At 44.6% G+C, this 16,820-nt stretch overlaps 1 protein-coding gene across 3 annotated transcripts in view; it reads right to left on the bottom strand.

Annotated features, from left to right (window-relative positions):
• Positions 1–16,820, bottom strand: part of NRG1 (neuregulin 1) — a gene marked incomplete at both ends in the record, with an annotated part of 180,219 nt that overhangs the window by 100,824 nt on the left and 62,575 nt on the right. For 2 of the 3 annotated variants that reach the window (XM_084305024.1, XM_084305025.1), the window contains one exon: positions 1,934–2,564. The exons of the other annotated variant lie outside the window; for it this stretch is intronic. In XM_084305024.1, coding sequence (XP_084161150.1) covers positions 1,934–2,564 — 631 coding nt within the window. Of the gene's footprint in view, positions 1–1,933; positions 2,565–16,820 lie in introns of those variants that run through there. 3 annotated transcript variants of the gene reach the window in all.

Below are 16,820 nucleotides of genomic sequence, written 5' to 3'. Positions count from 1 at the left end.
AGACTTAAAGAAAAAAAAAATACCAACAACCCAACCACCTAATTTCTGGACAACCGTTTACTTCCCAGATGTGAGCAGATCTGAAAACAGATAACGGCTTTTTGCTGGTAACTGCTCTAAAGAATCTCTTTTTTTATTTTGCCGTTCATTTACTTCAGAATGAGATTACCAGGTTATTGAGAAAGGCTTGCCTCACATGTGGAAATTCAAAAGGGTGAAGGTTGCTCTGACATAACTAGCTTTTGGTCATTTCTCCCACACACAGCAAAGAGGCCATTTTGACTAGATGGTGTTCCCTGGTCAACTACATAGAGTAAAAAGAGCTGTCTCATCTTCGGTACCCCTTAAAATATCAGCACTACAAAAGAGATTTTCTGCATCATCAATCAATCAATAAATAAATAAATCACTTACTATAACTTTGTATACCTGCAAAGGTAGTGAAGTGACCCAATAATTCAAATAATGTCTTACTTCCCATAGACAAAGCCCTGTCACTTAGCTGCGCAGCAATATTTCCCTATCAGACTCTTTCCATCAGATAAATTGCTGTTAATCCAATATCCCATTGTCACCTGTTATCTAAGCAAAAGTCTGCAGGGATTCTACAGGAATACCTAAATTTTCAGTGATTCTGGAATCGTTTTCCTAGTTAGCTGTCCAGGACCAATTTTCAGCTGGAAGGACCTCCACTGAAATCACTCTAATCGTGCTCTTTTTCTCTAGCAAAGGGATTGGCCCCAAAATGCCATGTCTAATCCAATTTATACATATCTATACTGAATCTGGTCTTGGTGGGGCTAAACTCAATAGTGAACTTCTGGTAACTTCAGGACTGAGATCCAGTATGTAACACCTACAGGGTGGACATCCTGCGACATTACAGGGAAGGCACAAGGGAGAAATATGAGATGGGGTCCTGTTAGGCAATTTGCAAGGAAATTGCTTGTTCTGATCATTGCAGCTTTCTGAAGGAAACCTCAGCCCCGTGCTCTTGGTGCAATGGCACACTGCCTTTTCTTTTACTGGTGTAGCACAGTTTTACACAGCTCAGGAACTGCTGGCTTCATCTCCTCCAGATTTGATGGGTATCAAACAAATTATAATATCAAAGAAATTACACTTCAGCAATGTGGTTTTCTGATGCTTTATGATTGCTACTGAGAAAATAATGCAGGTACCCTGGATATTTTTTGCTTTAAGGCTGAACAAAGACTAATTTGGAAACTGCTTCCTCCTGCCTTGGCACGGACAAGAATACTTTCCTGAAATGCCCCACAGAAGTCAATGAGGAAATATCTCAGGTTCAACAAGAATCAGCTCCTAGAGGAGAGGATAGATGCAGAGAAATAGTGCTATGCTCTTAAAAGAAAGGGAAAGATCACAAGCTAACTGCTAAATTAATAATTTCCCAGTCTCTAACTGCTTTAAATACACTGTCGCTCTTTCCCACTGTTCTCCCTGACTGCTTCAGGAGGATGACAGGGATGTATGCCAGCAACAGACTTCAGGAAGGAGGTAACAGAAGTGCTCTGCAGGCAAGGCAAAGAAAATGAGCACACATTGAAGACCCAGCAGAGGACACAAACCAAATTTGTGAGAGAAATAGCCTGGCAGACCACACAGAATAGCTATTAGATAAACCCTTGAAGTAGATCATGTGCTTCCCCACAGGTGGATGCAGAGAAAAGGGTGGTACTGGCTCTTTACAAAGGTCCAAAACAAAGCCCCGTCCATTGCCCTGCACGCCTCATAAAAGTTCAGAGGCCCTGAGGTGCACTCCTCAGAGATGCTGTACCCGTCTTAGCGCATCACAGTCACATGCCCTCCTTCACAACAGCTGCAGAGCAGTTAGGAACCCTTTTATTTATTTATTTGTGTGTGTGTGTGTGTGTAAGGGAAAACAAAGAAGAAACACATAGCTTCTACTTACAAAGTTTTGGAGCAGTTTGGAGATTGGTTTCTGTTGCTTGCGCCTGGGATGCGGTGGTAGGCTCCAGGGCAGATGGTGACAGCGAAGGTGCGGCAGAGGACAACAACCCGACATCTAGGATGCGGTTGTAGAGAGAAGGCTGGAGGAAGAAGGGCTTGGAGGGCGCGAGCGAGCTGTCAGTTTGCACTGTCACTTCAGCCTTGCTCTCAGGGCTAGGTACGGGAAAGGGTGAGGCATACACCTCCGAAGGCACCCAGGCAGACAGAGCTGTAGGATCCACAGTGCTCTTTGGGTCTTGTCCTATCCTCCCGGGATCAAGGTGGGTAGGAGAGTCATACTCAAAAATCTTGTCCACAAAGACCCACTTGAGGCCAGCAATGCAGAGGCAGAGGCTGAGCAGGCACGCCAGGATAGGGGCGATGCAGATCTTTTCGGAGTTGAGGCAGCCCTTGAGTCGCTCTGCCTCCAGGCACACACAGCAGGTCGCGGCAAGGCCTGCTACCCCCTGGACCCTCTGGTCCTCTCTGTGGGGCCCCGGCATGTTCTCCTCAGCCGGGAGCCCGTCGAGGGATGCATCAGGGCTCAGCTGAGCCGAGGGGCTGGGGAAAGTGTCGGCGGCTACTTCAGACATGTTTAAGCATCAGTTCTCACACAGCTCACCTCCAAAAGGCCTTAACTCTACCACAGTCCATTACTGTGAGACACAGACAAAAAGAGACGGTAGAAATATTCACAGCACTCTGCAAAAATCACAGAGCAGGAGGCAACAAAAGGTCCAAGCCCGGCAACACCATCCAAACTGGGAGAGGAGGGATGCACGGGGGGAAAATGAGGCCTCCCTGCCCCCCGCCCCGAGCCCTCTGCTGCTCTCGCTGCCTCTCTGAAGCAAGAGCAGCTCTGCGATTACTGCGCTCCCGACTCCTGGCCACTTTTATAATTCCTCAAACGCCTCTCAAGCAATTCCAGCTCTTCTGAGGGAGGGAGAGAACGTCCCCCCGAAAGCAAGCACGACAAAACAAAACGGGGGGAAGGAGGGTGGAGAGAAAGAAAACCACGAACGAGCGAACAAATTGACCAGATTAAGTGAACCAATAGCCCAGAGCGAAAGGCAAGACTCTCACCTTGAGCATCTGAGGCTGGTATCTGCTTAGGCGAGGAAAACAATTGTCATGCGGTAGAAGGAGCAAAAGCAAAATCTGTAACAACAGCGGCAGCGGCAGAAGTGACAGTAGCAGCAGCATCCTGTCGCGTTACAGCGGCGGCTGAAAGAGGCTGAATCATTACAGAGCAGCAGGTGCTCGCTGTCTGAGCATCACTGCAAACAATATCATTACACAGAGGTTTGAAAGGAAGAGCGATGCCAAGGCGATGGTAACTCCCTTTCTCTCCCCTCCCTCTTTGTCCTTCTTGAGCGCTCATTCACTTTCCTCCTTCTCTCTCCCCCACCCGCCCCGCTCCCCCAGCCCCCTTTGCAGCCTGTTTCTCTGATGTACAGGCTCACTCCTTCCTCCCCTTCCCCACCCCCCGCCCTCTGCAGGGCTGGTCTGAGGGAAATCAGTGCACCCAGCAACGCAGGACTGTCAGTGACTTCCTATTTTATCCAATTAGGAAGAATAAAGGCCATCAAATCAAAGGGATGGAGCAGGCAGGAGTTGCGCGCTGCCGCCCGCTCCCTCTTCGCCGCCGGAGCGCGGTCAGAGGAGACAGACAGACAGACAGACACCGGTGGCACGGTCTCCCAAAGCCGGGCGAGGATGGGGTGTAGGTGGGAGCGCCTTGGGCTGGACTGGGCTCGCCGAGTCTGACACCCGATCTCTCCCAGGGGGAAGCCCGCTTTCCAGCAGCAGCTTCCCCCTGCCTAACACCTAGAGAGAGCTTTTCTCTACAAGCCTCTGAGTAAGTTTGATTCACTGAGAATAATGCTGGGATGCACCTTGGGTCTAACACAATAAAAAAACTCCCAGCCCAACACAAACAACTCATTCCCACCTCTGAAAAATTTACATTTAATTTGTAGACAACAACTTTCATCCTTTTTTTTTTTTTTTTTTTTTTTTTTTTTTAATATTTCGCATTTTCCAAACTCCCTTCCAAAACCATCCAAAACCAAAAAAACAAAACCTTCACACTAATGCCAACTCCTCAACATTTTCCTGAAGAGCTGGCATGCTGCTAATGCTGCTAAAATATGTCCTCACTCTCCCTCAGAGTAAAAAAAAAAAAAAAACAAAAAAAAAACTCAAAGAATTTTATTATTAACGAGGCTTCCATTTTGTTCTTATGTTTGCCTGTCATTCCTCACCTCCACCAATATCTAGCACTTAGTCCCATTCCCACCAGTGCAGTGTAATGCAGTGTAAATGAACAGACCAGTTAATAAAGATCAGAATCAGCCCTATCCCCAATCCTACCGCACAGAAAAGTGCACGTCTGTGACAATACAGACATATTTAATATAAGAGGAGAGGGGCTTTTAATGCAATTTACAGTACCTTGGACTTTGTGAAAACATTTGCATCAAAGATTTGGCAGTGTGAATCCCCCTTCCTCCTTAGTGTAAATGTTTGCAGGTTGCATAAGGAAACAAAGAATTAAGTACTTCAAATTGTCCTGAACTTATTTTTTTTTTTTGCTGATACTTTAGTCAGGCATCCAAAAGGGAATTTCATTTGCAGTTATATATTTTTCATAGTGACCAAAAAGGCACCTGTCTCTACCTATCTCTTCTGTCTTCCTCAAACATAATTCACAATACTCCCCATTCACAGAGATCTCCATGGGAACATTAGCAATATTTGCATTAAAAAAGGTTTATCAAAATCTCAATGATTCCCATAGTGTTCCCACAGACTCTCCTGTCAAGGACTAATTGATGGATGTCTGATCACAGAGCTTCCTGTGAGACTGTGGTAGCCAACTGAAGTAATCATGATGCTACATTCAAGTGCCTGGAGAATTTACCTTAAAGCACAGCCAGTGATAACACTCCCTGGAAGAATGTAAAAAGATAAATCATGATACAATCTAGTCTACAATACCACTGAAGTGTCTGGTCCTCAGGTTAATGATGTGATCAGTAACCTCGAAAGGAACAGCTTGCATCGCATAGTTATGTGCATGGCTCCTCTTATTACAAAGCACAAGCGCTACTTAGCTGACAATATTCTGCACGAGTGCAGGCTCTTTCAAGTATCTCCAAACGTGTTTCAAACAGCAGTAACAACATCACAACTATAGAAGGGGGAACATCATAGCATCGTTGTGACAACTGTGACGGTCTCTGGGTACAAATAGGCAATGTGTCTAGGGAAAGATAGCATCCTTTCTTAGACTGAGTGGTAAATCTGGAAAAAACACGCGCTTTCGCACACACAAGTTGCTTCTCAGGTGTGAAGCTTTGCTCTTCAAAGTTGAGAACCAGCTGGGAATATTCTCTTCATTGCACAGATGAGAGACTGCAGCATCTGAGTATTTGACACTAGTTTTTAAAAATGTCTTGCCATCTTTATTCATGTCTAGTTTTTTAACCTACCTACTTCCAGTGAGACACTTTTCCTGATGACACTGCTCTGAGCTGCGCTTTCTGCTATGTCCATCCCACCACCAGGTCCACATCTCTCCAGCACCAGCCTTTTAGGCAAGCTACCTGCGTTTAATCTTCTGTAGCATTCACTGCTCTCTCCAGCCTACCCGCATTTGACCACCCTTTTTAGAAGCACCTTTCTGCTTTGCTCACATTTTCCCGGCGCCGAGGCGAAGGGAAATAAACGCACGTGGAGATCTCGCAGCTTCCCTGCTCGGGTTGCCAAGAAGTTTAAAGCAACCACGGGCAGCGCCACGCAGCTGGACAGACAGACGGCTTATTACCGGGCTTATTGCTGCCGCCCCTGCGGGCGCTGTGTCCCCCACAGGGACACCGGGGGACACCTCCAGGGGCTCCCCTGCGTGCAGGGCCGCGGCCGGACTCAGACACGGAGCGCCGGGGGTGCGGTGCCCCCCCTTTTCCCAGCTTTTCCACGCTCCCCGCCACCGTCCAGCCGCAGCCCCCCCGCAGCCCTCCCCGCCCCCTCGGCGGCCGCAGCATCTCGGCGGGGATCTGGCTCCCTTCCCGGCTGCAGTGCCCTCCCCTGCCGCACCTCCCTTCCCCCGCGGCACCTCCGGACCTGGCGCGCAGGATGCCCGTTCCGGCACCGCGCCGCCAGCTCCTCTCAGACCTCCGCCTCTTCTTTCTCCTCCTCCTCCTCCTCTTCCTCACCTGCCCCCCGGGGAGCCTGCGGAGCCGCCTCGCCCCCCAGCCGCGGGCTCTGGGCGCAGGGAGCAGGGCGGCACCCTGCTCCCTGCGCCAGAGAGGGAGGCGATGCTGAATCACCGGCTGGGATGCCTCCCGGGCACCGCTTCGCAGGTGGCCCTGGGCAGGGCCTGGACAGCCGGCACGGGATGCTGCAACCCGATACGGCGCGGGGATGGCTCCTCTCGGGGTTTTTTGGGCAAAAAATGCAACCCCGCGCTCCGTACCGACAAGGGAGCGCGCTGCCCTGCGCGCCCTGGCTGCGGCAAGGGCCGGCGGGCTCTGTCTCTGTCTCTGCAGATACATGCATGAAATGAAGGCGTGCTTGTCGATGGGGTCTTTCCCGCCCCTGCCCCAAAGCAAGGTGGAAATCCCATCTGGCAGCTGCACTACTTGGCCTTTTGCATTTCTGTAGTGCCACACTAGCACTGGCATGCCGTGGGTTATGGCCCGGGCTGAGGAGATGAGTGCCCTGGAAACAGCCTGCAACTGGTTAATAGAAAGGGAGACCTAGAGGAAAACAAGGAGCGTGGGCCTGTAGGTAACAAAATTTTACTACAGTAGCCCATTGGTGGCCAGTATGGAAAGATAAGGAAGAAAATTACTTGCCTGTTAGGTCCTTATGCAAAGACGTGTTTCTGATTATTATGTGGCTTGGATCCCCTTGGTTTACAGGAAAAAGTGGTGTGATTCTAGTCTAATGAAGCTAATGTGTGACTGGAATTTGGACTCTTGCCATATGTAAGTGACAGGTTGAAACACGCAGGCTTACAAAACTGTAATTTCATTCTGTGGAGTGTTTCTGTAAAGAACTGAGCGTTATTTTTGCTACTTTCCATTCCCAAAAGACTCAAGAAGAAACACAAAGCATTAACCTCCAGCCTGAAATAAGGATGAACAAGCTATATCTGTTTCTCCAGTTTTACAGGTCCTAAAAGGAGGTAGACGATGTATTACCACACTAAAGAGGACCTCTATCTCTGGCCAGCCACAAACATGTGAGTGAAGCATAAGTAGATACATAACCATAACTGACAATATCCTGCGCTCCACTGACCTCTTAGTCATGGTGAAAGCACACCCAAATCTGCTGAAGGTTTCAGAAATTTGGCCTGGCAATTCATTCTCATGGAAACCATTGGATTTCAAATATCCAACTGCTTTAAATGAAGTGTGTGTAATCCACAACAAGCATTCGCTAAGAATTATCTCTGTTCTTGCAGCTACAGGGACACTAGGGAAGTAACTACCTTCACAGGTGGTTATGTGCTGTTCGCATGTCTGCTGGATCACAGCTTAAAAAAGGATGCTCAGAGGACCACACAGCTGTGCAGGACGAATAATCTCCCCCCAGACCATTACTTTTCTGTAAGACCATGTCAGTTCTTCAGAAAGACACAAGCAGCAATATGTGGCATCAAATGCTCCATCATGTGTTCGATTGCACTCCATTTTTTTCCCCATACATTGAGAAATTAAAAGCACCGTAACCAAGAAGTTAAAAAGAAAAAAAGTGCATGTTCATTAATAAGAGATTGATGAGGCAGATAAAAGGATCTCTTTTTATTGATTGCAGGCACTTTCTCCAAATTAAATAAGTGCACTATTTAAAGATGGAGGGGTGACCCAAAGCAAGCAGGCAGGTCCAATAAGGAGCATCACTGCCAGCAGTCATGGTGTGGGAAGAGCTGGCTATGACACTTGGTGCAAAAGATCCATTTATTTCTCCTTTCAGTGCTTCACCAATCTCCTCTTCTTAATCCATCTCCCTTGGGCTGATGCCAGCACTCTCTCCCTTTGAGTCCTTCTAAAACCCTTTACTAAAATTTCCATCTCTCAGTTCAAATGACATAAAGAGAAAACTTCGTTTTGCTTCTCTACTGGTCTTGTCACTGGAACTGCAAATGTTAAAATGGGACAGGCTCTTGTTTGCACACATGCAGAACTCCTTTTTCACCTGGCGGAAAGCAAACATGATACATGTGACATTGCTCTTTGCATGTCTTTCCCCATTCCCACCACCTTTTGCACCTTTATTATTATTATTATTATTATTATTATTTTAATGTTATAGTCATTTGCAGCCATATGTGACTGAGGAGAAGAGATGCCGAGCCCATAAGAAACTGAGGGAAAACAAGAGCACTACAAATACAGAACCCAGGCTTAGATGCGAGGGTAAATACATCAATGTCAGCAGAATAATTAGTGTTCTTAATTCATCTGATATGAGGCCTGCTGTGGGTAGACCTCCTGCCCTCAGCCAACAGAGGAGACAGGGACATGAAGAGGCCATATCCAAACCATCTTCATACCTTCAGGCCAAAACAAATGTGCTGGAATTATTCCAGTGCCCATGTAGGTGTGTCAGAAATGTTTCTTGGAAATGTCTGAAGCATGGAATACAAACTTCAGTGCTTTTGAAAAGTTGTTTTTAGAGAGCGATTATGTTGCCTTTGTGGTAGAACTTCCTCTATTGACACCACACATGCACATTTACACCAGACATTTACACCAGGAACTTTTTTTTTATGTAAGTATAACTGTGGCTTACAAAAACAGTGATTTGAAAAAAACAACAGAACTACAATGGGCTTTTCAAGGGGATGTTTATACTTTAAATAGCTGAAGCCAGTAATTGAAACTGAAAACTGCCATAAAAGGGGCTGTTATTTCAGGGGAACCAAAAGGTTTTCTGAGTCTTTTCATCTTCACGTGAAATTTGAGACACTGAGTTTCTTTCATCCTAATCAGAAGCAGAGGTTGTGGCACCGAGGCACAGAAATCGAGCATCAAATCACGAATGTCAGAGGTTTTTGTCAATGGCACCGACTCATTTGCCCAGCCTCTGCTCAGTTGCATAAACTAGGATGAGAAAGGCCACTGGTCATGCTAATGATAATTAACCCTGCTCTGTGGTAAGGGAACATTTAAGTAACACAAAGACCTGTAATGCTCTCAGCTGGGAGACCTGTGCAGCTTTCTATTTCCTTCAAATCGAGTACCACACTAAGCCCACCACTGGAGTCTCCTAGTCTCACAGTCTGGCAGAGACAGCATTACAACTACAGGGATCAGGCTTGCTCACTAACTCCCACCCACCTCAGTACCTGAGTGGTCAAATGCATTTGTTGGCCTCTACCTGGCCAACTGTATTCAGAGACAGAGCAAATTCCTTCTGGGTGTTGGCTGGACTGTGGCAATACTGCTACTTGGTACAGACACAGCTTTTCACAGGCCAGCCTACAGCCTATGTTCCTTTGCCACAGCAATGAGTGTTTTCACTTCCGCAGTCCCCTGCTTCTAAGGGAGTCACTGGACACAGAAAATCTGAGCAAAGGTCCCAAAAGCTCTGAATCAAGGAATTATCCCACCACCATTGATCCCTGGTTAATGAAGTACTTAAACATGCATGGAGTTAAACAAGTGGTGAAATGCCTTCCTGATTAGAGATGGGTTAGATCATATATCTAAGTGCCTTTTTGAATCGGAGCCTAATTCAGGAACTGAAAAGGTATTTTGGAGCCTAGTGCCGTGGTTTCATGATAAACACGGTTTAGCAGTGAAATCATCATTTTCCCTGCCTTTTTCTTTGTTTTGCTACCTCTTTTCTGTCACCTGTGCTGATTCAGTAACACTGTTCATGTGGCCAGGCTCTCAGCTGGATCATAAAACTGATTTTTGACCTAAAAACAGTCACAAAAAAGACTTTTTTTTTTTTCTTTTGCATTTCTATTTTGTTTGTTTGTTTAAAAGCAGTGGGTAAGCTCACCAACTGCTCCCCAGCCTGGTCCCATAAACACAACTGTAGGTTGGAAGATGCGGGGTTTGACCAGGCTCCAGAAGACAGAAATTCCTTGATCAGATCTTCTTACCAAAGACTGCATAGTGAAAACATGACCTAAGTCCCTTCCTGAGCCAAGGCTTAACACAGGCAGAAGTTCTTTGGAGATCTTAACAAGATACCCATTATTCAGAAAAATCTTGGTTCTACTTATTACACCTTTCAGTTTTCAGTTTTTCATAATTATTTTTGTACTTGCATATATTCCCAGCAGCTGCTGGTTAAACCTTTAATGTATCAAACTTCACTTCACTTTAAGTGTTGTTTTCAGCATTTCAACTACATATGGACTTTTTTATAAAGTAAATCACCAGCTTATATTTAATAGTTTCACTCCTAAGAAAACAAAAAGAAAGAAGTCAAGGACATGCAGCCAGAACACTACATGAAAGGATTTTTGTATCATTAAATAAATAGATGTTAATGATAACCCACTGACATATTACTGGCTTAGATTTGTAAAGCATGTTTTACAATATAGTTACACATTCATAATCTGCAAGCTTCAGAATTTTGCCTGCAGAAAATGTTATACTGGTTTGCTTAGCAGCCTTCTGCAAATACCTTTAAACAATGAATCTAATCTGCCTTATCCTAATAAAGAACCTTATTCAGTTACACTTCTTGGTTCAGCTCTGGTCATTTTGATATGTACATGTAGTGTGATTTTGTTCAAGATAAGGTAGTAGAAATGAGATGTATGCTGTTTAAAATATAAAAGCAACTCAGCATTTATAACTGCAAAAATTCCAACAATAATAAAAATGACAGCTCTCATCATGCCTCAGAATCCTAGCATCATCAAGGCCAGTTAATATTTAATATTCTTTCATAGTGCATTCAGAAAGCCATAGAAAGCATGAATCACTCCTTTGGCATTGGCTGGAAAATGTTGTCAATTTCCAGCAAATAATTAAGAAGAATTCAAATAGGTATGACAAAGGAGATTTTATGTCTAGTCATAAGTTTTTGGTAGGCTAATCAAATATGTTTTTATTACACGGCTGTTTTGAATGCAAACCCCAGCCTGAATTTTAAGATGCTTCCTTGTCTCATCTTTCTCACTCTTGCACCCAGGCACTGTTTGTGTTATGTACGGTCTGGCACAAAATCAAACCTCCCACCTTTCAGAAATAAAAATAAAATAAAATGAAGTGGTATAAGGAAGTTACTCAAATACATTGGGCTTTAATGTTCCTGCATCAGGTTGGGTCTTGTCAAATGCAAGAGGACAAAACTGCTCCAAATAATATAACACATCAATTTATATAATCATTTCACTGATGCCATTCAAAGCCACAGAGCAGACTTTGCGCTGCTTCAGGCACTGAATAAACCCAGAGTAAAACAGGTTCATCAAAACTTGCTTGCCTTTAACACACTGACATGCACAGTACAGGGCAATGGTGGCCACTGCTGCTGAGCGGTGCAAGAGCAGTAGTGATGTTTTAGAAACACCCCGTTCCACAAGGCATTGGGCAATTGAGGAATGGAGCACAGGAGGCAGTGACAGAGCAAAAAAACCTGTCTTCAAAGCTCACAGCAGTGCAGAGCAGGGCAAGTAAATAGACCCTTTGCTACAGAGTTCATTTGCTTCTAATACCCACTACTGACAACAAAAGCATGCATGGGAGTGTTTGCCTGCTTGTACATACAGATGTCTCAGACCAAGTTCACAGCAATCATCATTTCATTTGAGGGATGCCTTATTCATGCAGCATTTCGTGCATTCACAGTTCATGTCTACCAGGGGTACCCTCTATCCCCCTGTGCTTCACCACAGAATCTGTGAAGTGGCAAAAAGACTATATTGAAGTGGGTGGAGGGGACACACTTTTGTTTCCCTTCTTCTTGAGGGTGCCAGAAGGAGAAATGCATTTACTCTGAAAGAGTATTTGAAAGGGAGGGCCAGGCTGGCAGGGCTGAGGTCACCCTGTGTTCTATGTCCCCAGCCAAGCTCATCCAAATTGCTAGTCAGAGAAAAAGTCAACTAAAGAGACCCGTGCTCATCTACACCACAGCAGCCATGCTGTGCCTGTGGTGGGAGAGGTGGCTACAATGGTAGGGAATGGCAACGAGCACCTACAGGCTGTAAGGAGGAGACAACATTGCTTTGGGGCTTTGCTGGGTTAGAGTGGTGGTTTCCTGAAGACTGGTGCACACCTTGGGCTACCAAATGTTTTCTCCCTGTTTGCTCCTGTCTGCTGTTGAGACCATTCTGCAGAGTCCAGCAGTGCAGTGGCTGCAGGTCTCAGCCGTCCTGCGCCACAAGACCCCAGGCTGCTCCTCTTACCAAGGGGTTTTCCAGGCACCATAGGACACAGGGAAGCCACTGTGGCAAAACTGGCAACTGTCAGGCCAATTAGCAGCCTGAAAAATGAGTGGCAAATGCTTAGGTGCGGACACATAATGCCATTTGGCCTTCTGATGTGAACAGGAGCCTATGCCCAAGTAGTGGTCAGTGTGGGTGCTCATCTCCTTCCTTTCCCCAGCCCATAGGGAGAAAGTGGTCCCTGGTGACTTTAGCTCAGGCACACATGCCCAAGGTGAAGTCTATGCCTAAGTCCTTTTCTGATCATGTCTGCAGTTAGAAGCCAGACACTATAAAACTCTAGCACTCCTTCAGACATTGACTGCTGCAAAGATGGGACCAAATTTCTTGCCAGTGTGGGCAAGATTTCAGCCCGCTCAGCCAAAGCAGTAGTAAGATTGAGTGCTTGCTCTCACTTGAGCATTGCAGCCTTCCTGTTGCTCAAAAATTCCCTGCATACTGCTTAACCGCTGCTTAACTCCAATTAAATTAAAAGCTGCCAAGGGGCAACAAATCCTCTTTGTGTTCCTAATTTCACACGAAACCCTGTGTCCTTCCTACTGGGTTTTTGATGTATTTTAACAGCTTTGTTCTTGCTAGAGGAGAAAACAAGGATGTGACCAAAATAAATCAGATACTAAAGACACAAGCTACATGGGGCAGAGCCCTTCTTCAGGCCAGAGCTCACCAGGGCTCCCCAAAGCTGCCAGACATACTCATGGGCATCACGTTGTTTCTATTTATTCCAGGAGCATGAAGCTCAGCTAAAAGAGGAAAAGGCATGGTTTCTTGAATTTTGAACTTCCTACACCTCAAAGAGTAAAGACGGTGATCCTGCCTCACTCATCAATTGAAATGATTCTCTGGAGGCCTTGTTAATAACACCTGAAAAATATATGAAATTCTCTATATTGTATTTCTTTTCTTATTTAGGAATCAGTTCATGGGTTCATCAGGAAAGCAGCTCTGCTCAGCTGCACGGAAATCACTCTTTGGAGATGTCTTGAATTACACAATATGACTGAGATTTTAGCAAGAGCACTGGAAAACAAAAGAGGATAAAGTTTGGGCCTGCACTGCTGAATATGTGCTAGTAATACTACGCAATGTATGTGCAAGCAGACAGTACACTTCCCCTCCTACACTAGCCAGCTTAAGAAGTGCCAGTATCATCCCAACAGTGTCTATTAGGGTTAGACATGGGCTAATTAAAAACCTATGCAGCTGAGGTCTAGTCAGCATTAATAATGAGCTGTAGCTGTTTCCACCACCTTCCACCCTCCACCTCTTTCAATAAATAAATAAATAAATAAATAAATAAATAAATAAATAAATAAATAAATAAATAAATAAATCTCTGTGCATGTATGTAGTTACAGGAAACATAATGCATTATTAATGTGGCTGCAGCTGCTAGAAAGTTCAGGTTTACTGCCTACCATTGTAGAGGTAAGTTGTAGCTACTGGCAACAGTCAGCTCACTGGTGCATTAGGTAATGAGAGAGTTTCCAAGAGTGCCAACAAAAGTAGCTGAATAACACTGGGTATGTGGAAAATCACAGAAGCAGGGCAGGATGAGGGGTCTGAAACTATCACTAGGGCAGGCAACTGTGGTCAACCTGTAGGAGTTATTCCAGGAAGAATTAACTTGTGACTGTAAGGTTTTGTATTTTCTTTGATCCCCGAATGTGATTATGTTCAAATGCATTTACGCAAGTCAGAAGTCTCTAGGGACCAGGCAGAGAGGAAACAGGTATAGACAGCAGCACAAGACAAAGGACCCCAAGTGAAGGTCTTTATCAAGCCCTTTTCCCACAGTAACAATGCAGTGTTCACACTGAGCTGCAGAAATCCCCACACACATCCTATGATTTCAAGGAATATCAGACAAGTCAGGCCAGAAGTGCTCATTTCCTGGCATACTGAACAATGATCTATCATTGCAGACATGTATCTGTCAAGCTGATATCTGCACACACACGCTCATGAAATGCCTTTCAGATTTCATTTTCTAGTTATCCTGAACAACATACTATGCTGCATACAAATATAGAAACCAAGCCAGAACCCCTGACATAAAGGCTAAGAAGCAGCAGAACAATACGGTGTGACTTGAACAAGTAATAAAGTTACGGATTAGATGCATGGATTAAAGCCACAGAAATCAATTCAAACCAGCTTCCCTAGCCAGATACCTTTGTGTAGACACAAACCAAACCAAGACACTTTTAGGTGTTTCTTTCTTTCTTTCCTTTTTTTTTTTTTTTTTTTCCTTATTTTTTTCCTCATGAGGTTATTTGGTTCCTTTCCTGTACAAATTTATAACTCCTTGATACTCTGTCTAAAATCTGAAAACTGGAAAAAGCAGCAAGGAGCTGTCCGAAAGCTGAAGAATCTGGAGCTTTTCTTATACAGTGTGGGAACATATGTCACATGGGGTGTGACAGGGATACACCAAAACAATGTAAGTAGACTTCCTTCCTCATAGGCCAGAGGGAAAGACCTTGGTCTGGAGCAAGAACCAAGGGGTTTGCCTGAAATTTGGAACATGTAACATTAAAACTTTGCTGTCCCAGATCACTTGTAGTAACTGAACAGGACAGGGACAAGAACTGCTGTAGAGGAGTGCTGCCGCAGCATCTGCCATTTAGGTCATGGCCCCTGACTTCACCCTGCTGACTGTGAGCTTTCAGTTGTAGTTTCCTGCTGGCAAGAAGCTGCTGTTTCTTCTTCCTACAAATTGGGCATGATGAGATGACCTTCTCTGTTTTAAGTGGTAACATTTAACTACAGCCTCTTCAGCTGCCCCCTGCCATTGACAAATTCCCTATTGCAAACAGGGTTTTAATGGTGCTGTGGGAAACTGTACTCAGATGACACACAGAAATCCTTCGGTAATTATTTCAGCTAATCCTATTAAGAAAGAAAAGCTTTCAATTGCTAAAGAAAAAAAAAAAAAAAGACAACTTAAGAGAAGGAAAACACCAATGAAAATTAAAGTGCCAACCCCTTCCATCATCTTTTCTTATGAAACATAAGAAAAATTGCATTACGTGAAATCAAAGAATTTTTAGCATTTTAAGACTCTTCATAAAAAATAAGAAAAAAATTACTTTAAATGCCTATGAATTCAAAAGGCACCACTCTGCTTTCATCCATGCGTCTTACTTATACTTTACTAGTCCACATTTCAACTTGTATATTTTCCAAGTAAAAGAGACAGATGTTTACAGAACATGCATAATTTCACAAGGATTTTCTCTATGATCAAAATATATGCTGCAAGAAGGGGATCAAATCTATGATCCCCAAATTTGCTGTTATTTTAATGCTACAGTAACACCACAGCAGTAAAATTAACTCTTTCACGTTCCCATCAGAAATTCAGCTAGTGTTTAAAATGACAGTGGCTTGATCTATTGAGCAATAAGAAGAATTATTCCTCTATGGCCATAAGCCAAACAAGTAATCTTTTAATAAGGCATGTGCAGTCACTGCATTTCTTTTATGAGAAGAAAAAATATGGTTCCAAAAAATGTGCTTAGGCATCAAAAAATGGGCACATTTTTTGTTGTGCCTAACACAGGCACAGGTTTTCATATGCTCTTATGTACCTCAGTTCCCTACCTGCACCTGCCCAGCACTCAGGGCTCTCCTTTATTTCTTATCCTAAAGGGTGCTGGATGAGCCAGAATTGTTCTTCAGACCTTTTTATCATGGCGGACTTCACCCAATGTGTAAGTAGCAGCTTTTGGATTTACTTTAAAGTCAACAGATGTGGCTACCCTTTTTCTTCCCCCTTGGGGGCAGTTTCCTTCTCTCCTAAGAGCACAATTTAAATGCCAGCACTGCAGGCTGTCTTAGGGCAACTTATTTCCAAGTTACTCTTGCTGAAGGAAATGTCCAGCTTTGCAGAAAAAAAAAGATAAAACATTTTCTACTCTAAAGAGATGAACCACTGAAGCATTTTTCCTAAAGCTTGTGGATTGTAGAAAGACATGTTTAACATTTAGCACACTTATTCAGTGATGATTGAATGTTCCCCCTCTCCCTTTTTTTTTGGGGGGGGGGGGGGAGGGGAGGGGGAAGGGAGGTAGTTTTTCCTTTAAGTGATGTGTTGGGGACTGTGGGATAGGCATGACTGGAAAAAAATTCCACCACTCCATCTGGGTCATCTCCAACAGCCTGGATGTCTGCACAGAACCTCTCTCAGCAAATGAGCATGGAACAACCTTTCTTCAGTGTTCAGGCTAATCCTAGTAGGGAATGTTTTTAGTTTTGAGGCAGCAGCAGTCTCTCTGGGCATTCTCTGGGGTGTCCACACATGGTGCTCTGGGTTCATGGGCTGTTCCCTCAGGGACCAAGTGCCAGTATGGGATTCCCAGCCTACAATCCTCTTTTATAACAGTCCTAAAGGATGTGTTCAGGGTTGCTCAAGAAAACT

Source organism: Netta rufina (genome assembly GCF_964035555.1).
Source record: "Netta rufina genome assembly, chromosome: Z".
In the NCBI taxonomy this organism is placed as follows: domain Eukaryota; kingdom Metazoa; phylum Chordata; class Aves; order Anseriformes; family Anatidae; genus Netta; species Netta rufina.
The sequence above is the reverse complement of the archived record's forward strand: the minus strand, read 5'-3'. Positions and strand labels throughout refer to the sequence as shown.